Source organism: Corythoichthys intestinalis, chromosome 8, assembly GCF_030265065.1.
Source record: "Corythoichthys intestinalis isolate RoL2023-P3 chromosome 8, ASM3026506v1, whole genome shotgun sequence".
Taxonomy (NCBI): domain Eukaryota; kingdom Metazoa; phylum Chordata; class Actinopteri; order Syngnathiformes; family Syngnathidae; genus Corythoichthys; species Corythoichthys intestinalis.
In genome coordinates this window covers 53879565-53901879 of record NC_080402.1, presented here as the reverse complement: position 1 = coordinate 53901879, position 22315 = coordinate 53879565, and the positions used below count along the sequence as shown (strand labels likewise).

At 38.2% G+C, this 22315-nt stretch overlaps 1 protein-coding gene across 4 annotated transcripts in view; it reads right to left on the bottom strand.

Annotated features, from left to right (window-relative positions):
* wdr17 (WD repeat domain 17) overlaps window positions 1-22315 on the bottom strand; it is a 60529-nt gene that overhangs the window by 10822 nt on the left and 27392 nt on the right. For all 4 annotated transcript variants that reach the window (XM_057843485.1, XM_057843483.1, XM_057843486.1 and 1 more), the window contains exons 15-26: window positions 22098-22184; window positions 21759-21908; window positions 21546-21676; window positions 17691-17816; window positions 14751-14906; window positions 14452-14516; window positions 11540-11672; window positions 11293-11381; window positions 7977-8076; window positions 7453-7592; window positions 4551-4662; window positions 566-707 (exon numbers count right to left, since the gene is read on the bottom strand). In XM_057843485.1, the coding sequence (XP_057699468.1) occupies window positions 566-707; window positions 4551-4662; window positions 7453-7592; window positions 7977-8076; window positions 11293-11381; window positions 11540-11672; window positions 14452-14516; window positions 14751-14906; window positions 17691-17816; window positions 21546-21676; window positions 21759-21908; window positions 22098-22184 (1431 nt within the window). The remainder of the gene's footprint in view (window positions 1-565; window positions 708-4550; window positions 4663-7452; window positions 7593-7976; window positions 8077-11292; window positions 11382-11539; window positions 11673-14451; window positions 14517-14750; window positions 14907-17690; window positions 17817-21545; window positions 21677-21758; window positions 21909-22097; window positions 22185-22315) is intronic.

Below are 22315 nucleotides of genomic sequence, written 5' to 3'. Positions count from 1 at the left end.
GCATTTATACGGAAATTCGGGTACGTTGCCAGCGTAGGAACAAATACTTTTACTTTTTACTTGTAGTAAATAAGTAAATTGTAAACCAAGGTTTTTTTTGTACTTTTACTTGAGTCCATTTTTTCTTAGATACTTACACTTTTACAAAAAGGGCTTTTTTTACACCCGTATCTGTACCTTTACATAACTAAAATGGTCAGGTCAGGTACAACTGTGAAAATCGTATATTGAATTAATCAATGATCTGGTATCGAAATGCATTTTTCACGAGCTCGCATTTCAAAACGCTCTTGCAACAACTTGAAAAAAAAAAAAAAACAGCCAATATGGTAATAATGGTAAATATTTAAAATGTTTAAAACAGAAGAAAATTAAAACAATGTACATGTACCGACCATGATTATTGCTGATTATATTGTGATATCCATAGATTTACTGCTTTGACCTTTATTCAAATGTCATCAACTTCTAAATGTTCAAAGGCAATACAACATACAGTTTACAGAAGATAAAATGATTGCTATAATGTATGTTCTTTTGCAAATGAACCAATGATTTGAAATACCTTTGACATGATCGATTCCTATCTGAAGGGCATTCTCTGGTTCAGAGGTCAGAAGGTGAAATTTAATCGCTGACAACAAATCTCCTTTACTCATGGATTCCTCTGCCAAGGCACTACACTCTTCTAATGATGGGAGACCACACTGGAATGACAAATAAACAGGGGTGAAAGTGGGTCACAGCGTTCCAGCATGAAATTCAGAGCCGGAACGCGTTCTGGCATACAGTGTATCACAAAAGTGAGTGCACCCCTCGCATTTCTGCAGATATTTAAGTATATCTTTTCATCGGACAACACTGACAAAATGACACTTTGACACAATGAAAAGTAGTCTGTGTGCAGCTTATATAATAGAGTTCATTTATTATCCCCTCAAAATAACTCAAAACATAGCCATTAATATCTAAACCCCTGGCAACAAAAGTGAATACACCGCATGGGAACTACGTACATCCCTAAATGTCCACATTGAGTACTGCTTGTCATTTTCCCTCCAAAATGTCATGTGACTCGTTACAGGAGTGCTGTCAGCATCGCTGCAGAGATTGAAGAGGTGGGGGATCAGCCTGTTAGTGCTCAAACCATACGTCGCACTCTACATCAAATTGGTGTGCATGGCTAGCACCCCAGGAAGCCTCTTCTGAAGACGGTACAAAAGAAAGCCTGCCCGTCTCATCAGACCATAGGACATGGTTCCAGTAATTCATCTGCTTTGTTGATATGTCTTCAGCAATCTGTTTGCGGTCTGAGCACTAACAGGCTGACCCCCCCCCACCTCTTCAATGTCTGCAGCAATGCTGACAGCACTGTAACGAATCACATGACATTTTGGAGGGAAAATGACAAGCAGTACTCAATTTGGACATTTAGTGATTTAGGTAGTTTCTAAGGGGTGTACTCATTTTTGTTGCCAGGGGGTTAGATATTAATGGCTATATTTTGAGATATTTTGAGGGGAAAACAAATGAACTATATTATATAAACTGCACACTGTGTCATTGTGTCAAAGCAAATGAACTATATTATATAAACTGCACACTGTGTCATTGTGTCAAAGTCTCATTTTGTCAGTGTTGTCCCACGAAAAGATATAGTTAAATATCTGCAGAAATTTGAGGGGTGTGCTCACTTTCGTGATACACTGTATGGTGCTTTGATCCCAAAATATGGCGGCAAATGTCAAAACACTATGTATAAAAAAAAAACCTGCCACGCTGTAACACACTCATCTCCAACAAAAACATTCTACTAACGTCAGATTTACATACACAAGTGTTAACAACAAGCCTAATAAAGAGCTTGTGTAGCGGCATCCATTTCCACCGATATTCATTTATGTATTCTACGTAGTTCTTCCCAGCGTCTCTCTGCATCTGACCACTCGCATTACAGGCAGTGGAAAAAAAAAAAAACTGGACTCTGATGTCCGTTAAAAATGGCTGACATACTGACACATGATCAGGGATAGTTAGCTCTGATTCATTTTTGGAACAACAAATGGGGGTGGGGGGGCTTGTTGAATTAAAGGGGCAATGCAACGGAAAATTGATCAGATCAGATAAGAGAAAGGAAAGTTGATTAGGTTTATTTTATTTGGGTGGTTCAGAACATTTTCCATGTTAATATGCACTTTGGACTTATTATTGCTCATTTATGTAAGGCTACTTATTTATTCCCTTATAACTAAAAAAAAAAAAAAGTCCATGTTTGCACTGTCTTGAAAATATATTCCATTTCACTGTGCATAATGTAAGTCATTAGTACATTTTTTTGTTAATGTATGTTATTTATATCTTTATTATTAAAAAAAAAAAAGTCCATGTTTACATTATCTTCTATTTTAAAGTACATCCTATGTTCTTAAATAGTTAAAATTGAGGTTTTGTTTTTAGATTTGAGGACATGAGGGAAAATAAAAATTAGATGGAGTTTTAGATGGAATTTTGTAAATCAGTAAAAAAAAATGTTAAAAAAATACAATTTTGAATGGAAATCAGTTTCTTATTTAGGCCTTGTTCCATTCTAAAGCAGTAGCCTAATGCATGTGTGAAACCTGAGTCGGTTGCCAGCCAATCGCAAGGCACAAGGAGACGAACAACAAACAAGTGTTTGATCAGCCTACCATGCATGTTTCTGGGATGTGGGGGAAACCAGAGTACCCGGAGAAAACCCATTCAGGCACGGGGGGAACATGCAAACTCCACACAGGAAGGCCAGAGCCTGGTATTGAACCCTTGATCTAAGAACTGTGAGGGGAACGTGCTAACCACTGTGTGTGTGTGGAACCTGCTGTGTTTTATTTTGTGCTATATTTATAACTGTGCCAAAAGCAGTGTTTGCATTTGGGTGGTTTTAGGAGGTTTAAGCCCCCCCTCCTAAAAAAAAAAGTGCTCCGTTCCGAAATTTATGTCAGGGAGTTCCGGCAAGAAATTCTAGCCACTTTCACCCCTGCAAATAGCACAGCTATTTTCAAATTATATGGCAAATCATTAGCACAGGGGGGAAAAAAACAAATTAATAGGGTCATTTTAGCGCCATAGTTTCCGTCACATGTTCACAATGTGTGACATTTTATGTGTAGTTAGCCTGCATCGTAGCAGTGTCTTTTGGTGTCACTCGTGACATGCTGCGACCCCACCACTTCCCGACTCACCAGTGTGTCATCTCCAGTCTCCATGCAGGCTTGCACACACAATAAGATTTATTTTCTTGTACAGAGAGAATATGCAATGTTGCTTCAGCCTTTTAAGTTCTGTGCTGAGTGATCATCACATACTAAATGTAACTCGTAGAGTTAGCATAGCATTTGCGTTCACGTTAGCATTTGGCTAAACTCTCAGACAACTTTTTTTACTTACAGTTCGTGGCATCCAAGTGGGTATAATTCATTGAAAATAATGTACAGGTAGTCCCCGGGTTGAAAACGAGTTTAGTTCCTACCCTAACGATGTAAACTGAATTTCTGCTTAAATCGGAATTAACCCTTTAAGTGCCCGTTATTGTACTGTCCTCACCAAGATGTTGGAGCTAAGCCCTAGCTACACAGCGAGCTAAGCTACGAAATGACAATGTCAGATATCAGTGTGATTTGCTGACTTTATTCAGCTGCTCATGACATCAACACTTGCAGAATGGAACTAAAATAAAAATGTGATTAAACAGTTTCATCTTCAATGACAGCAATTCAAATTTGCGTTTATAACTAGCTGCTGATAGAGCAGTAACAATTCACATAAATGGTTAGCATGTATCAGTTAGCGTCCGCACATTATCAAAAACAGTCACATAACGTCGCCCCAAGTATTCAATCACAATTGAAATTAAACAGTACAAAAGGTGTTACATACAGTTGTTGCCTCTGTGGATGCTTCACAAGCAACAAATTTGCGCGCAGGCTTGCAGCTGTAATCTTCTCCCATCTCTCTCACTCGTTTGTGCGACTTCTTGGTGGACGTAAATACGTTCTTCGTTTGTACATGCGCCCTTACTCCCGTGTCATTAGTACTACCTGTTCTATGCTTCCTGAACAACATTATTAAAAAAAAATTTTAAAAAACGATTGAAGGCAAAATGGCGGACTCCATCGTCATAAAGTCTAAATCACTTAAGTCGGGTACGTCGTATCCCGGGGACTACCTGTACCGTTTTCCTGCTGAGTGTGTATTGTCAACAACCTTTTATTTATTTATTTTTGAAGTAATTTTTTTTAATTTTACTGACAAAAACACTTTTAGTAAACGTCAACTAAAACGAGACCAAATTAGTCTTCAGTTTTCTTCAACAAAAGCTAGACAAAGACAAACATATTTTGAGATGACTAAAATATGACTGAGACTAATAAGTATTATAGTCCAAAAGACTACCGTAAGTCAAAAATCAAAAGGGCTGCCAAAAACAACAATGTTCTCTTGTTGCCTCTTATGTATTCCCTAATTATCTGAAACAATCTTATGATATTTTTGTAAACAACTGTTGGTCCACTTACCCTTTCATGTAATTGGTTGATTTCTGCAGTACTTCCAGGGTAAAATGCACAGACCTTAGCCAGTAAAATATTGTTGTCAGGAATCATTTTAAGCAGGTCAACTGAGAGCTCCCTAAATGTAAACACAATAAAGATCTATATCATCAATTACCAAGATAAAAAAAGCAATAACAATCTTTTTTTTTTCCTTTAAAAGTGGCAAACTCAAATTCTGGGCTTATGCCAGTACTTCTCAAATGGTGGTGTGCAACCCCCAAGGGAACATACTTTTTTGCCGTACTAGAATAAAGTGTAATTGTACATCCACTCAGTGGGTAGAAGTGCCACTTTCATTTTGCGCAGTATTTTTTTAAGATATTGTCGAGATACGAAGAGCTAAATTGAGGAAAGATGACCAAATGTATCCGGCGTTCTGCTTTGACTTTTAATACAACGGGAGACGAGGTAAGACCAGTCTGTTGACGGTGTCTAAAAATGTTTGCAGCGGACAGCAGGAAGCCAAATAAATTAAGACGTCACTTAAAGACATGAGAGCTCAATCATATTGAAAAGCTGCTTGAATTTTTTCCAGCGAAAACATGCCGAATATTGCGAACAATCGGCCCGCTTCGTCAGTGTTATATCAGTGAACCAGCGAGAACTGCTAGCATCATGTATGGTGGCATACCAAGTTGCTCAGTGCAAAATAACCCCACACTATAGCAAAGGAGCTGATATCATCTGCAACAAAAATAAAAACTGTCCCTCTGTCCAATGACACTGTCGTTTTTGTCCTATTAATTTTTGTTTTTTCGGTCAAAATGTTTGGCATATTGTCCTCATGAGTTAACGTTGCAAATCAATTTGAATTTATTATTATTTATTGATTTTATTAAATTTTATTTTTCAGTATCAAATGGTCAAAAAATGTATCTTGTGTGTATTTTTACAGTTTGGATGTGGCTTTTCTCTTTTCTATTACAAACAAAACAATGTTAATAAAGTTACACTTTATTTGAAGTTGATCTATATGCCTTCTTCTCTTTAATATTAAAAAGGACACAATGTTATGCAGAGGTGTAATACTATTTACTAGCGGTGGGAATCTTTTGGGCACCTAACGATTCGATTAATATTCAGAGGCTTCAATTTGATTAAAAATGATCCCAGAGATCTGACTTAACTACAGCAGTTTTGTAGAGAAGAATGGGCCAAGATTAATCCTGATCGATGTGCTAGACTGATCTGCAGCTACAGGAAGCGTCTGGTTGAAGTTATTGCTGCCAAAGGTGGGCGGTAGCAAAAATTATTAATTTATTTTGCCCCTTGTGTCATTGTTTGCATACTATCCTCATTAAAATATGAAAACCTATAAATGTTTGGGTGGTTTTAGTTAAAGCAAACACTGTTTTTTCATCTGTCAGATTTTGACAAAGATCAGTTCACATTTGATGGTGATTTTATGCAAAAATGTGAGAAAATCCAAAAGGTTTAGATATTTTTCATACCACTATATATATTTTAATATATGGTTTTTAAGCACTTCAAATGTAATAATTGTGATAAGTTTTAAACATATTACTGTCCCACTTAATTATTTTAAACAAGACTAAAGTAGAAAAATGTTTGTCTTTATTAAATACTTCATTGAATGACTCCACTCAAATCCGCTCAAGCTGCTCATTTACACACAAAGAGTTGCCACAGCAACTGATTAAGAAGTTAAACGACGATTGACGCATGCGGTACTTTAAAGTTTCAGCTTCCGAGCATCTGTGGCAAGATCAAATCTTAATGTCTGTCGATCATCGTTAACTTTAATAAGCAACTCCAGTGCACTGCCTGACCAACAAAGAGCAGCAGGAGGGAGAGTGAGACAATGGCCATGTCCACACGTAGCAGGGTATTTGGCAAAAAGAAGATTTTTTTTCTACGGTTTGACCTATCATCCACACGCGCACGCAGATTTAAACCAGGGTTCTTAAAAACGACGGGGAAGGTGAAGATTTGCGAATTCTGCGTTTGTGGCTCCATCATGTGGACATTGATAACCGAAGATTTACGTCACTGGCTGCGACAAATTTTGTCCTCACGTCACACATGAGACTAATTTTTACATTTGGAGTACCGGTATATTAAATAGGCGCTTTTTTGCTTCCATTTTTTTTTTTTACAAACTCTTGCTGTGCTTCTTATTGAACAATGGATATTTTGGACAATTATTTTATTGTTTTGAATGTACTTAAAAATGAATGAAAGCGGTTGGCTGTGGAAGTTGTTGTTTTTTTTTTCTACACAAACGTGCAGGTGTGGACGCAATTATTTTCCCCTGACGTATTAGGGCAGAATCCTCGTTTTTTAAAAACCCTGCTACGTGTGGACATGGCCTATGTGATCGGCTCAGGACAGCTCATCTGTATTTATGTATTTATTTTTTAATTGAAAAAAAAATCTGCGATGGACTCAAGGTGCGAAGTAGTGAGGATCACTGTATTTATTAAAGGCCTCATCACACGAGCAGAGACAAAAATATTGCTTGCACCTTCACCAAGGCGACGACTCGTGGAGACTAATTCACCTGAAAGTCACAGCGACAATTAGTAGACTATAGCATACCAGATCAAACTCAGCCCCGGTGTCTCTGCATCATGTGGTGGTCTAGTACAGTGATTCTTAACCTATGGCCAGCTGTGCAAAGTTCGGCCGTGAGTGAGACTCAGTGAGCCGCAAAATAATTTCTGTTTACTACCGAACAGCCACAGAGGGCCGTGAACAGGGCAATCATACGTTGTAGTTCTTGCATAAAGCCATGATGGTGGTTTGACAACATTTTCTATCTTGTTCGGCATTTGGTCCATTCGAAATTAGAATCGCTTAAACCCTACAAAATTTACAAGATTGCAGAGTAACCAGCTTCACTCACCATGTTAGTGGGGTCATATACTTCCTGGCCAAGAGCTCAAGACAGTATGCCGTACTCTGAACAGCTGTCTCTCCAAGGACAATACCCACACACGCAGCCAGCTCCAGCTCATTACCTCTTATCAGACTAGACATGGCCAACTGAAAACAAAAACATACAAGATCAAACAAGGATATTTGTTCACAGTAATTGGTCAGTATTAAAACACCGTGGGCACTCACGCTTGCACATGCTCTGTCGCTTTACTGGACCCGTAGTAGCAGTACTAGCAAGTAGCAGCATGACAGCGGTTATTGTGCTGTGTTAAAGCTATTTTTTTTTAAATTATATTTTAAATCCATTTATTTAGATACATTCTGATCCCAACCAATAAATTTCATGTGTCACAGCATTAGCTCATGGCTAGCAGTAGGGCATCAGCAGCAGCAGCAGCATTTCCGGTGATGTATTGAATTGTCATTTTCAGCTTGAATTTACATGAAGTGTTTTAAACAGGTGGATGATAACTTGCACCTAACTAGTACCTTGACATTATCAACCGCTAGGTAGCAGCACGCAGCCAGAACAGAGCAGCCATCTTGAAAGTACCACTCAGCCAGTTGTGCACATACGTCATGAAGGAGACTGTGTAAAAACAAAATTACTGATCAGCTTATACCCCTCTTAAGATTCAGAATAATATCAATAGCTGACCTCAAAATTATAATGCCAAAGATATATATATATATATATATATATATATACATATACAGGATATATACAAGACTGAAAAAGCAGTTTCTGCTCTTGCAACCCTCTTTAAAATAAACTGCTGTATTTTAAGCCAAAAGAACTGTTGTGTTTGATAGAACAATATGTCAATATGCTGCCATAGCAGATTCTTGGCGCACTAAGCCTTCAAACTATTTTTAATTTGTCCGTTTTACCCTGAAAACCCCCGTTTACAGACGTCGCGCAACCGCTTTTGTTTCATCCTAGCCATAAAAAGGTCATTCTATTTATTATTCAAAATGTCTTTCATTTTTAGCTTAGAATCATTAATTGATGTCTAATTATTAGTTAAAAAAAAAAAAGACTTTAAAAAATTATTCACTCGCATATTTTAAATGTTTAAACAAATGACGTCACAATGAAAAATTTGGCGTCTGTAAAATAGTCACAGATGTCGACCTTATAACTATCGCTTAATTGTATTTTTTGTTACTGTCGCATTTTCTCCGATACAGTGCCCTCCATAATTATTGGCACCCCTGGTTAAGATGTGTTTTTTAACTTCTAGTATTTTTTTTTAATTCAAATAATATGGGACCTTAATGGAAAAAAAGAGAAAAATCCAACCTTCAATACAAGTGCATTTATTCAGTGGGGAAAAAATCCCACATAAAGAAATAATTATTTGACATCAAAGAATGTGTGTCACAATTATTAGCAACCCTGGTGTTAATACTTTGTACAACCCCCTTTTGCCAACAAAACAGCACCTAATCTTCTCCTATAATGTTTCACAAGCTTGATTTTGTGTCTGTTGAACCATTTCTTTATGTGGGATTTTTTTCCCCACTGAATAAATGCACTTGTATTGAAGGTTGGATTTTTCTCTTTTTTTCCATTAAGGTCCCATTTTATTTGAATTAAAAGAAAAATTATTAGAAGCTAAAAAACACATCTTAACCAGGGGTGCCAATGATTATGGAGGGCACTGTATGTTAAATGATAAATAACCGATCCAACCAAAAAAAAAATTGAAAAATAACGTTTAAAAGGGTAAAATCTCAACCAATCGTAAATCGTGAAATCGTGGCATCTTTAATTCTGCTCTTGCGTGCTCTCGCCTCCAGTTAGGGATTTGCTGTTTAATTTTTTTAAATGCCCTCCTTCAAAATTTTTCTTCCCCCAGAAAATTGAGATTTTAAGCTTTCCAATGATGTATCACGCGTGCATATCGAACAATTTTGAAATTTGGCCAAATTGGGGGTCTCAGAGCGGAACTTCAAGTCACCTGAGTGTTTTCCCTAATAGACACTGCTGGCCAAAAGTATTGACACCCCTGCAATCAGATAATGCTCAATTTCTCCCAGAAAATAATTGTAATTACAAATGCCTTGGTAGTAATATCTTCATTTATTTTGCCTCCAATGAAAAAACACAAAAGTGAATGGGGGGGAAAAAAAATCCTTATCATTTTACACAAAACTCCAAACATGGGCCGGACAAAAGTATTGGCACCCTCAGCCTAATACTTGGTAGCAAGACCTTTAGATATATCAACTGCGAACAGCCACTTCCGGTATCCATCAATGAATTTCTTACAATGCTCTGCTGGAATTTTAGACCATTCTTCTTAGGCCAACTGCTCCAGGTCTCTGAGATTTGAAGGGTGCCTTCTCCAAACAGCCAATTTCAGATCCCTCCACAGGTGTTCTATGGGATTCAGGTCTGGACTCATAGCTTGCCACTTTAGAAGTCTTCAGTGCTTTCTCTCAAACCATTTTCAAGTCAAACCATTTTCAAGTGCTTTTTGATGTGTGGTTTGGGTCATTGTCCTGCTGGAAGACCCACGACCTCTGAGGGAGACCCAGCTTTCTCACAATGAGCCCTATACAGGCTGTCTCAGATAATTAGAATATTGTGATAAAGTTCTTATTCTAATTTCCTGAGACAGTCCTGTATTATGCTGCAAAATTTGTTGGTAGTTTACAGACTTAATAATGCCATGCACACGGTCAAGCAGTCCAGTGCCAGAGTCAGCTAAGCAACCCCAAAACATCAGGGAACCTCCGCCAGGTTTGACTGTGGGGACCGTGTTCTTTTCTTTGAAGGCCTTGTTTTTTTCATGTACACTCTATGTTGATGCCTTTTCCCAAAAAGCTCTACTTTTGTCTCATCTGACCAGCGAACATTCTTCCAAACCGTTTTTGGCTTTCTCAGGTAAGTTTTGGCAAACTCCAGCCTGGCTCTTACATGTCTTTGGGTCAGAAGTGGGGTCTTCCTGGGCATCCTACCATAGAGTCCCTTTTCATTCAGACACCGACAGATAGTACGGGTTGACACTGTTGTACCTTCGGATAGCAGGATAGCTTGAACTTGTTTGGATGTTAGTTGAGGTTCTTAATCCACCATTCGCACAATCTTTCGTTGAAATTTCTCGCCAATTTTCTTTTCCGTCCAAATCTAGGGAGGTTAGCAACAGTGCCATGGGCTTTACACTTATTGATGACACTGCGCACGGTAGACACAGGAACATTCAGGTCTTTGGAGATGGACTTGTAGCCTTGAGATTGCTAATGCTTCCTCACAATTTTGCTTCTTAAGTCCTCAGACAGTTCTTTGGTCTTCTTTCTTTTCCCCATGCTCAATGTGGTACACAAGGACACAGGACAGAGGTTGAGTCAATTTTAATCCATTTTAACAGGCTGCAAGTGTGATTTAGTTATTGCTACCACCTGTTATGTGCCACAGGTAAGTAACAGGTGCTGTTAATTACACAAATTAGAGAAGCATCACATGAATTTTCAAAGGGTGCCAATACTTTTGTCCGGCCCATTTTTGGAGTTTTGTGTAAAATGATAATGATTTTAAAAAATCAATTCTTTTTTGTGTTATTTCATTGCAAGCAAAATAAATGAAGATATTACTACTATCGCATTTGTAATAGCACTCATTTTCTGGGAGAAATTGAGCATTATCTGACAGAATTGCAAGGGTGCCAATACGCTTGGCCAGCAGTGTATGTGTGTATGTGTCTTAAAAGCAATACTCAACATTATGATCTGTTGGTAATGAGTTAATTTGGTGGTTAGTTCTTGCAAAGCGTAAATAAACAATGTTTGTGTGCATTACCTTTGGTATGGTTGTCTGTTTTCCACATCATTAGTCTTATGGTTGACAGAGGAGGTCTGAGGTGTACGTATGTTCCCCTCACACGCCCCCTAAAATAAAAATACATACCTTCCATGATACAGTAGGGTTTTTTTTTCATAATGGAAATCTTGCTCATATGTTTTGTCATTAGTGTACCCTGTCCTAATCAATTATGCCCTAGCAAAAAAGGGGGGAAAAACTACATTTGACAAATTACCCACCATACCTGAGCAACTAGTAATGCCTCAAGCAGTTGTCCTCTGCCAGTGAAAAATGTTACAAGCTTATTGATGTCTCCAGTGGCAATGCAGTAAGGGATTGCATCATCGTTATCCTCCACTATCAGTTGATCAGCTCTCCTGCAATAATGAACATAACACAGCTTTGAAAAGGAGACACATTTGAGTATGTTCTCCTTGGAAGGCTCAAATCCCCTAAGTGTACTAGCCACTGGACAGATGGTACATTTGTTACCTTGCACAATGCATTTTCACAGATTTGAGGTTATTTTGTCCATCTGTCTATTTTCTATTTGAGAATACATCTTTTATTACTGTAAATCAAACTACTGCTCAAGAATATTCACAAAAGCCAATCATTCTACATTCCTGTCATCCCTTAAAATATATTAATATGATACTGATACAGTGCTAATGTTTTGGCCAACCCTGTTTACCTCAAGTAAACACTCAGCAGTGGTCAAAGCTCAGTACATATTCAAGCAATGTTTTCCAAACATTGCTTGTGCGCACTACTATCTGACCTACGTTTCCTCTTCTTATCCCCTCTAAACATGGTGTCCCCATGGCAACAGTAGTCATATCGAGATAGCAACGCTACTTACATTAGATAGCATGTATATTCAATCATGTTTTTGTGTCCCTATTCCCTCTGTTGCTTCTTTCTTTGTCTCCCCTAACCCTTTCCTGTCCAGCTGCAATCTCTGAATAAACAACACACAGAGGAGGGTAGAGTAGCCACAGATTTTACTCAAGTAAGACTAGCGTTACTTCAAAATGAGGTATGACTCAAGAAAAAGGAAAAGCAGTCAGCCAAAAAATGTACTCAGGTACAAGTAAAAAAGTATTCAGTAAAAACAAGTAATGAGTAACATTGTGAGTAACAGCTTACAATATCTGATATTTTAATTTACTATTAAATGACCATTTCCATCCATCCATCATCTGCCGCTTGATCTGGGGTCAGGTAGCATGGCAGCAACTTTAGCAGGGAAGCCCAGACTTCCCTCACCCCAGCCACTTCAACCAGCTCCTCCGGCAGGATCCCAAGGCGTTCCCAGGCAAGCTGAGAGACATAATCTCTCCAGTGTGTCCAGGGTCCTCGATGAGCGTCCCGTCGGTGGGAAATGCCCGGAACACCTTTCCAGGAGGAGTCGAGGAGGCATCCGAATCAGATGCCGAGCCACCTCAGCTGGCTACTCCTACCCTGCGTGCCTCCCGGATGACCAAGCTTCTCACCCTGTCTCTAAGAGAAAGCCCGGACACCAAGCAGAGGAAACTCATTTTGGCCGCTTGTTTCCGGGATCTTGTCGGTCACGACCCCACAGCTTGTGACCATGGGTGAGGGTAGGAACGTAGATTAATTGGTACATCGAGAGCTTTGCCTTTTGGCTTCTTAGCTCCTTCTTCCACAACGGACCAGTACAAAGTCTGCATCACTGCAGACGCTGAACCAATCCGCCTGTAGATCTCCCGGTCCCTCCTGCCCTCACTCGTGAACAAGACTTGAACTCCTCCAGTTGGGGCAGGACCTCATCCACGTCCCAGAGAGTGCACACCACCCTTTTCCAAATGAGGAGCATGGTTTTGGATTTGGAGGAGCCGAACTTCATCCCAACCGTTTCACACTTGGCTGCGAACCGCTCCAGTGAGAGTTGGAGATCATGGCTTGATGAAGCCAACAGCACCACACCATCTGCAAAAAGCAGTGATGCAGTGCTGAGGCCACCAAATCGAGCACCCTAAACGCTTTGGCTGTGCCTAGAAATTCTGTCCATAAAAATTAAGAACAGAATCAGTGACAAAGGGCAACCTTAGCGGAATCCAACCCTCACTGGGAACGAATCCGACTTACTGCCGCCAGTGCAGACCAAACTTGGTCATACAGGGACCAAACAGCCCTTTCCAAAGGGCTAAGTACCCCATACTCCCGAAGTACCCCCTCCCACCAACCCGAGGGTCATGGTCGAACGCCTTCTCAGAATCCACAAAACACATGTAGACCGGTTGGGCGAACTTCCATGCACCCTCAACGAACCTGCCGAGAAAGTCGACTAAAACTAGACGAAATTTGTCTGAGTTTGAGTTTTTGCTGACTAAAACTAGACAAAGACGAACACATTTTGAAATGACTAAAATATGACTAAGACTAATAAGTATTTTCGTCCAAAAGACAAAGACAAAAATTAAAAGAGCTGCCAAAAACAACATTACTTGACAGACGGCAAACAAGGCAACTGTGGTATTTGAAGCTTTTTACTTTGTAAGGCTGTAACACACATATGTACACTTATGTTCAAATCGACACGCACTTGAACAACAAAACATCCGACACAAATCAATTGGTGTTCAACGTTCAGCTAGTCTTACCAATAAGTAAAATTAGTAGATTAAATTTACCTAATTTGTCAAAAAAAGATCCGAAATCTTAAATGCTACGAATGCTAACATATTTACAATTCTCATAACAAAACGCTCACACATAACTCCACAAACTATACCTCTAAACTTAATTACAAATGTATACGCAAACATATATTAGCTGAAACAATTTACAGCCTTATCTGGGACAAATCAGAGGGCAGCTGTCCTTATAACCATGTCAGATGAGTCTGCTCTTCAGTCAATACAAGGTAAGAGTCCAAGCAGAACCAAATCTGCCAACAGAGGGCAGTGTATCCTCCATCAATAAACAAAATACAATACAGTACTTTGAAATAAAGTTATTTTGAGATTTAGGGGGTTCTTGGGGGCACTTAAAGGGTTAATTCCGATTTGCGCGGAAACATGGGTTACGTCGCCAGCATAAGAACGGAACTCGTTCGTAACCCGGGGACTACCTGTACTCAGTATTCTCTTTGCGTAGCTGATCAATCTACAAGTGACAATAAAAACCTACCTTTGCATCAGTTTTCTCCAGTACTTCATGGATACTCCTGGTGCTACAGCTAAGGCTTTCTCCCACTGCCAGAGAGAGGAATTTAGAATTAATCACTAATTGATTACATTCTCTGTTTCATTTTATTTTATGTTTAATTTTTTGTTTTGCTTTGTTTTCATCTCTAATATGATGGTGCATAAACAATATGTATTGTTTTAGATTTTGGTTTAGTTATAAATTTCACACATTGTTGTTAAGTTTTAATGTGATGTAGTTAGCAGAATTAATAAGAACTATGTAGACATTTACATGCACACCTGTCCAAGCTCCACCATTAATTCACAGTATCGCTGAATCTGTCCAAGCCGTAGATGAATATCTCCTGCTTCTTTCAGACGCTCTTCTTTACTAGGAGCACCAATACCACCTCCAAATTTGGACATCTTGACAATGGTCAATTCCTGTGCTTCAGACTGAGTCACAACACATAAAAGTAGACAGGAATATTCAACGTAATTATTGAATCGACAACTTATCTAATTCTGAAAAAAAAAATGTCACTCACTAAAGACTTGCACTAAAATGTATACAGTAAATATCTCTAGAAATCTCCCAGCATGATGCTGAACAGTTCTACATCTTTATAAACCAACCACAATGTTGGTGTAATTAATCACAGTACACAATGGCATTAAAAATAATCACCCTTTTGGTAAATGAACCTGACAATGTCTACTGGACTGTCTCAGAAAATTAGAATACACAATATTCTAATTTTCTGAGACAGTCCTGTATATTGTTCTATGTAAAGGACGTCAGCCAAGGTCGGCCCCCCACATTTTTACCACGCCAAATCTGGTCCCCTTTGCAAAAAGTTTGGACACCCCTGCTTTAAATGGTGGATTAATGTACAGGACTGTCTCAGAAAATTAGAATATTGTGTATTCTAATTTCCTGAGACAGTCCAGTATAGCTATTAGGGCTGCAACTAACGATTTCTTTTTCTATAATCGATTAATCGGATGATTAATCGGATAATTGTCACTTGTTCCAATTACCTTCACAATTTAACTTGAAATTGTTTTAGGCATGTTGTAAGTAAAAATGACGATTAAAAGCAGGGCTATTTCCTTAAAAAAATAATATTTTATTCCAGCTTCATTACTTAAACAAAATAAACAACAAAATCGAATGAGGCCGACTGTAAGGAATCAGTTTTCTTTATCCAAAAGTTGTTCAAAATACAATCCAAATCCAATTTCAAAGTACAATCTCTTGTATGGCAATTAACAATTTGAATAGGAATTTGTGTTAAAAGGAGACTCTGAGCTGTTATGAATAGGTGAATGTGTGTGGTTTAGTTATAGAAAGAAATGAGACAACGTTACTATCTAACAATAACTCACGTGCTAATATGCTTCTCCAAAACACAATACAAACGAACACTTAAGACACTGACTAGCATAATCGCTAACTAGTTTAGCGCTTCGTGCTAAGTACAAACGTCTCATCAACAAAAAATACAAATAATACAATTGGCTTCATTTAATCTCCTCTAGCGGAGGGACACTGTATCTAACAACACAAAAGAGTAACTCTCGACACTTTGTAATACTATTTATTCAGCAACCCAACATGAGTATAGCAGTGAATTCTCTCTCTCTCTTGCTCTAATGACTGGTGCGGACAGCCTCACATTGCACCCAAACAAGGACCCAAACGGGACTGCTTATAGCTGCCGGTAAAAATAAATTAATAATCTTTTAATCGAGTTAATCGATTAGTTGTTGCAGCCTTAATAGCTATATATATATCATAGAATGACAAGATAAAAGGTAAAGAGCTTTATAATTGGTGGATGTGTATTTTTAATCAGGTTGTCTTGGTTGGATATTTACATTTGTTTGATGGTATTAAACATTAAATTGCCTGTGACAGCATAAAAAAAAGCTTAAATAGCATTATTATGTGAATTAAAATCATATTTTGAGATGATTCGACTATATACAACAATTTGGCAAAGCGCAGATGACGAGAAATTAGTCTTTTAATCTGCCCTTTAGCCACACCTGTCATTATAGTGCTCTAGCGTCCCCAGCTGGATAATGACGTCGGCAGGGTAATGATTTCAGCTGATTTGGAATTCAGGCCATTGAGGAAGAATGATTCAGAATGAGGAAAATGTGACAGGGAGCAGCAAAATGTCATCATTGTTTCAATTGCTCTACTCCAATATTTTTACAGTATATTCTTTTTTTCTCAGTATTTTTTCCCACTTGCTAAATAAATGGTATGGTCATGACAAATAACAGTCTTGTGCTAAATGGAATATGAAATATTAAAGATGCATTTATTCAGCACGACAGGGAAAAATTACTGCATAATGGTCAAAACTGCCGACTTCTTAACCTCCCGAACTGCATTTTATGCCATCTGAATTTGTCCGGCTTTTGTCATTTACCTGCCCCCGGCTTCGGCGACAGAGGAAAAAGTATAAACAAAACAGGAGACATGACAGCTAGCCGACGTGCTAACCCGAACCGCGTGGCTTTTCTAAGTCTTTTTCTCGTCTTTCGAAAATGAAAACTCACACAAAACTATCCGACTCATGTCACACACAGCAGCGGGGTTGATTGTCTTCACCGATTGGCCAGACCCCGTAGGCGAGCAAGTTTCGGTTCATCGTTCAGGTGCTTCGGCCCCGGCAGGAGTGCTCATTGCCGGGGACGCACCTGGAAATGACTTCCGGACAAACCGCTGACAATATGAAATAAACATGCTTTTTGCAGTCATAAGCACTTTAAAGTAGGGAGACCATGAAAAAGATTTAAAAACTTTCACAGATTATTTGTTTTGGAGATGGTTCTCTCTCATCCATGATCCTATAGTAGCTTTGAAATACTTTTTTTGAAACTAGGAATCATTTGATTAGGGTTTTATGCTACTTATAAAAACACTAATCAAAAGGATTACCTCTTTGGCTTTGGTCTTCGTTTTTCATTTATAGTAAGTGCTGTTAGCAGACCTTTAAAAAAAACACTATAATATCACTTGTGAACCTATAGAGAGCGGTGTACATTTTTGGGAACGGTAGCGCAAATAAACTACCAGTTGTTGCTATTTATACTGTAATTATTCACTAAGGAGGTTAGCATTTAATTTAGTGGACTGGTGGTAAAGATAAATTGTTGTGTATTAGAATAACTTGTAAACATTTGAGGATTTGTTGCACATATTGAGAATTTTGGGAATTTTACCGTTTTAAACTTGAGTAGGTGTTTCATGTGCATTACGCCCTTGCTGTATCTGCCCGGTAGCAGTGAGTCATCCTGTCCATTAATCACAAATACCAAGTCCCATAGGTTGCTGCTTCCCCCTGGAGGCTATCAGGAAAAAAAAAAACCATATCATTAAAAGGGTTACAATAGCCAAAAATGATTCACTCATACGTTCTTCATACTGCTTATCCTCTCAAGGGTTGTGGTGGTGCTGGAGCCTATCCCAGCTATCGATGGGCAAGAGGCAGGTACAACCTGAATTGGTTGCCTGGTTTGTTTTATTATGTATAGTGATTGTGTGTGTAAAATAGGTTATATTTGGAATAAATGCTTCCTGAAGCAGGAATCCTTTGAATCGAAGACACATTAAGTAAACTATGATTGTGAACCATTGTCTTCCTCTATGTTTTGGGTTTTTTTTCTAAGCTTGCACTGAATAATATTGACAAATGTTAATAATGTGGCCAAAAAAATGTTTATTATTAATTTTTTGGCAGGTTTTTTTTTCTTTCTCATTGCTTTCTATTTGATTCTCTCCTATCACCTTGTCTTTGTGTTGTCAGCCCCAAAATACAAAGTAATAACTACAGAAAGAAACAAAGGCAAATTCTCATTGAATAATCAATTGAAATATTTTGCTGTCAGATTTACACACTGCAGAAACACACCTCGTCAAAACTAGTTAAATTCCCTTGTTTTCGGTTTAAATCTACTATAAATAAATGGAGTTATCTGCCAGTGCTTTTACTTTTGGTAAATTCTACTCAGATTTCTTGAAATAAAAAATAGCTATCTGAAAAGACATGTTAAACAATAAAGTTGTATATTGAATTTTAAAAAAATGCATTAAAAAAATTGTCAGAAATGTTCAAAATTCAAGAATAGATATCGTTCAAAACATTATTTGAAAGCGAATTATTGGTGATTTAGGTAAAATATTACCAACTTTTAGATGTATGGGTTTAATAAAAACTAGGGCTGTCAAAATTATCGCGTTAACGCGCGGTAGTTAATTTTTTTTAATTAATCACATTAAAATATTTGACGCAATTAACGCACATGTCCCGCTCAGACAGTATTCTGCCTTTTGGTAAGTTTCACAGCAAGGCTTTTTGTGCTGTCCAACAGCGAACTCTTGTGGTCGCTTTGCGACATAGTTTATTGTTTTCTTGACACTGACAGTTCAATATGGCTGCACGACGTCTCGGGCTGACGCCCACGTTGTAATGTTGTGCTTATATGATCCTTGGACAAGATTTGTCCGTAAGTATGGTTGTTGTAAAGAATGTGCATATTATGTTAGTAAGCGAAATGTTATATTTTTTGTATGAGACGCTTTTTGTTTATGTTTAGTGAACCTGTATAGCGTGCTAAGCTAACGTTGTTGCTAATGCAATGCTTGTGTACTTTTTTTTTTGTAGTTTTACGACGGTCTAAAGAGGACAATGGTTTGAGGCTATTTTATTAATAAATCAGATGAAAAAGGAAGAAGTCTGATTATTAAGGCGTCGTTCACTAGCTGTCTAGCTTTGGAAAAAGTAGATGCTTCGGAGTGAGGACAGCATAGACAGATTTAATTGACAGTAGAGTGAAATGCCCACTACAGTCCTTATGTACCATATGTTGAATGTATATATCCATCTTGTGTCTTATCTTTCCATTCCAACAATTTATTTTACAGAATATATGTATAATTTACAGAAAAATATGGCATATTTTATAGATGGTTTGAATTGCGATTAATTGCGATTAATTACGATTAATTAATTTTTAAGCTGTAATTAACTCGATTAAAAATTTTAATCGTTTGACAGCCCTAATAAGAACAAATAGTAATATTTACTTAAAATAAATGAATTAAATGAATAATCTGACTCATTAATCTGTTAACTAATCTTTAACATGCAAAACAAAATGAAGACAATTATTTGACAAGATTTAAGAAAAATGATCTGATTAAGACATCTTTAGTTGTGGTAGCAATTTGCCTTGATTATAGTAATGGTCTGCTCTCTGTCAAGTTTGATACAATGGACATACAGTGGTATGAAAAAGTATCTGAACCTTTTGGAATATCTGATATTTCTGCATAAAATCACCATCAAATGTGATCTGATCCTTGTCAAAATCACACAGATGTAAAAACAGTGTCTGCTTTAACTAAAACAACCCAAAAATTTATAGGTTTTCATATTTTAATGAGGATAGTATGCAAACAATAACTTCAACCAAACGCTTCCTGTGGCTGCAGATCAGTCTGGCACATGATCAGAAATAAGTTTTGCCCATTCTTCTCTACAAAACTGCTGTAGTTCATTCAGATTCCTGGGATGTCTGGCATGAATCACTGCCTTTAGGTCACGCCACAGCATCTCAATGGGGTGCAAGTCTGGACTTTGATTTGGCCACTCCAGAACGTGTATTTTGTTATACTGAAACCATTCGGAAGTTGATTTACTTCTGTGTTTTGGGTCATTGTCTTGTTGCAGCATCCATCTTCTTTTTAGGTTCAACTGTCTGACAGGCGGCGTCAGGTTTTCCTGCAAAACTTTTGAATTCATTCATCCATTAAAAATTGCAAGTTATCCAGGCATGGAGGCAGCGAAAAAGCCCCAAATCATGATGCTCCCTCCACCATGCTTCATGGTGCGGATGAGATGTTGATGTTGGTGAGCTGTTCCATTTTTCCTCCACACATGACGTTGTGCGTTACTCCCAAACAATTCAACTTTGGTTTCATCAGTACACAAAACATTTTGCCAAAACTTCCGTGGAGTGTCCACCTGCCTTTTTGCAAACATTAAACGAGCAACAATGTTTTTTGAGACAGCAGTGGCTTCCTCCATGGAGTCCTCCCATGAACACCATTATTGGCCATACTTTTACATATAGTTTATGTGTACACAGAGATATTGGACTGTGCCAGTGATTTCTGTAAGTCTTTAGCAGACACTCTAGGGTTCTTTTCACCTCTCTGAGTATTCTGCGCTGAACTCTTGGCGTCATCTTTGGTGGACGGCCACTCCTTGGGAGAGAAGCAACAGTGCCAAATTCTCTCCATTTGTAGACAACTTCTCTGACTGTCGATTGACGAACATCCAGACTTTTAGAGATGGTTTTGTATCCTTTCCCAGCTTTATACAAATTGACAATCCTTGATCGCAGGTGTTCAGACAGCTCTTTTGACTGAGCCATGATGCACATCAGACAATGCTTCTCACAAAGACAATCCTTACCAGGTGTGTGTTCTATAGTGGGCAGGGCAGCTTTAAACCACTCATCAGTGATTGGGCACACACCTAACTTAAATTGTTTGGTAAAATTGGTTTCAATTGCTCTTTAAGTCTCCTTCGGCAGACGGTTCACTTACTTATTTTCCCCCCTTCTATCATTGTTTGCATGCTATCCTCATTAAAATATCAAAACCTAGAAATGTTTGGGTGGTTTTAGTTAAAGCAGACACTGTTTTTCACATCTGTGTGATTTTGACAAAGATCACATCACATTTGATGGTGATTTTATGCAGAAATGTGAGAAATTCCAAAAGGTTTAGATACTTTTTCATACCACTGTACTGTAAACTGCAACCCTCTCTGTCTGCTTCTAGACGAAAAATAAACAAAAACCATTTCATTTAAAAAAAATTTTAAAAAGTCTATTGCCTGAATTTACACTGCCTGTCAGAAATCTAAACCCCTTCCAATCATCCATAAATCGTTTGTTCACTCAAGCACTGTCACTGAGAGAATTAAAAGAGTTTTGGGTTGAATGAGTTTTACAAGGGGGAGGGGCTTTGCGATAGGTCCATTGGGTTTTTAATCAGAAAATAGTTACCAAACAGCATTCAGAGAACCAACACAGCTTCTTGGCAGTGGTGTCAGAGCTTAGTTTCTCCAGCTCTTGTTTGATGTCTCTTGACACTTTACCACAGAGCAATGGTGGAGCGCCTGGAACCATAGCTTTGTCTGCAAGATATATCACCAGTGTGGGCTTTTCAGGAGTCAGCAATAGACAAAACAAAAATAGCACAGAAAGAGTTCCCTATACCAGTGTTTCCAATTATCTTCTCCCAAGGTTGATCAGTGAGAATGTTTAGAAGCAGAGGTGAGATGAGAGGTGTAAGAGACCACAGCCTTACTGTACTGTCTCTGCTACAACTAGCCATGGTGAAGGGACGACTCTGATGACATGTTAAACCTGAACAAAAGCACACACACATATCTTAACCTCAACCAACTGAGGATTTGTGGGCTCCGCTTTAAAATACTGACTTTTCTTTTAAATTCATTTTACTCCTCCTAGACTCCTATACATAAAATATCGAAAAGGAGCAGTACTCAACTCTCTAATCTACGCTAATTTACAGCCACTCATTGATTGTTTTACCATAGACATCAGCACCATGGTCATAGACTGTGTCCAGGCAGTTGCCATCTCTTGTGTCCCAAACTCTGATTGTATAATCCCATGAGCCTATAAAAACACATTGAAATAATATTCATCAAGAACATTGTAACACTAAATTGGTGTTAATTTACATAACAGCCAACAAACATCTGTCAACAAAATGTATTGAAACACGACTACATAATCATCATTAACAT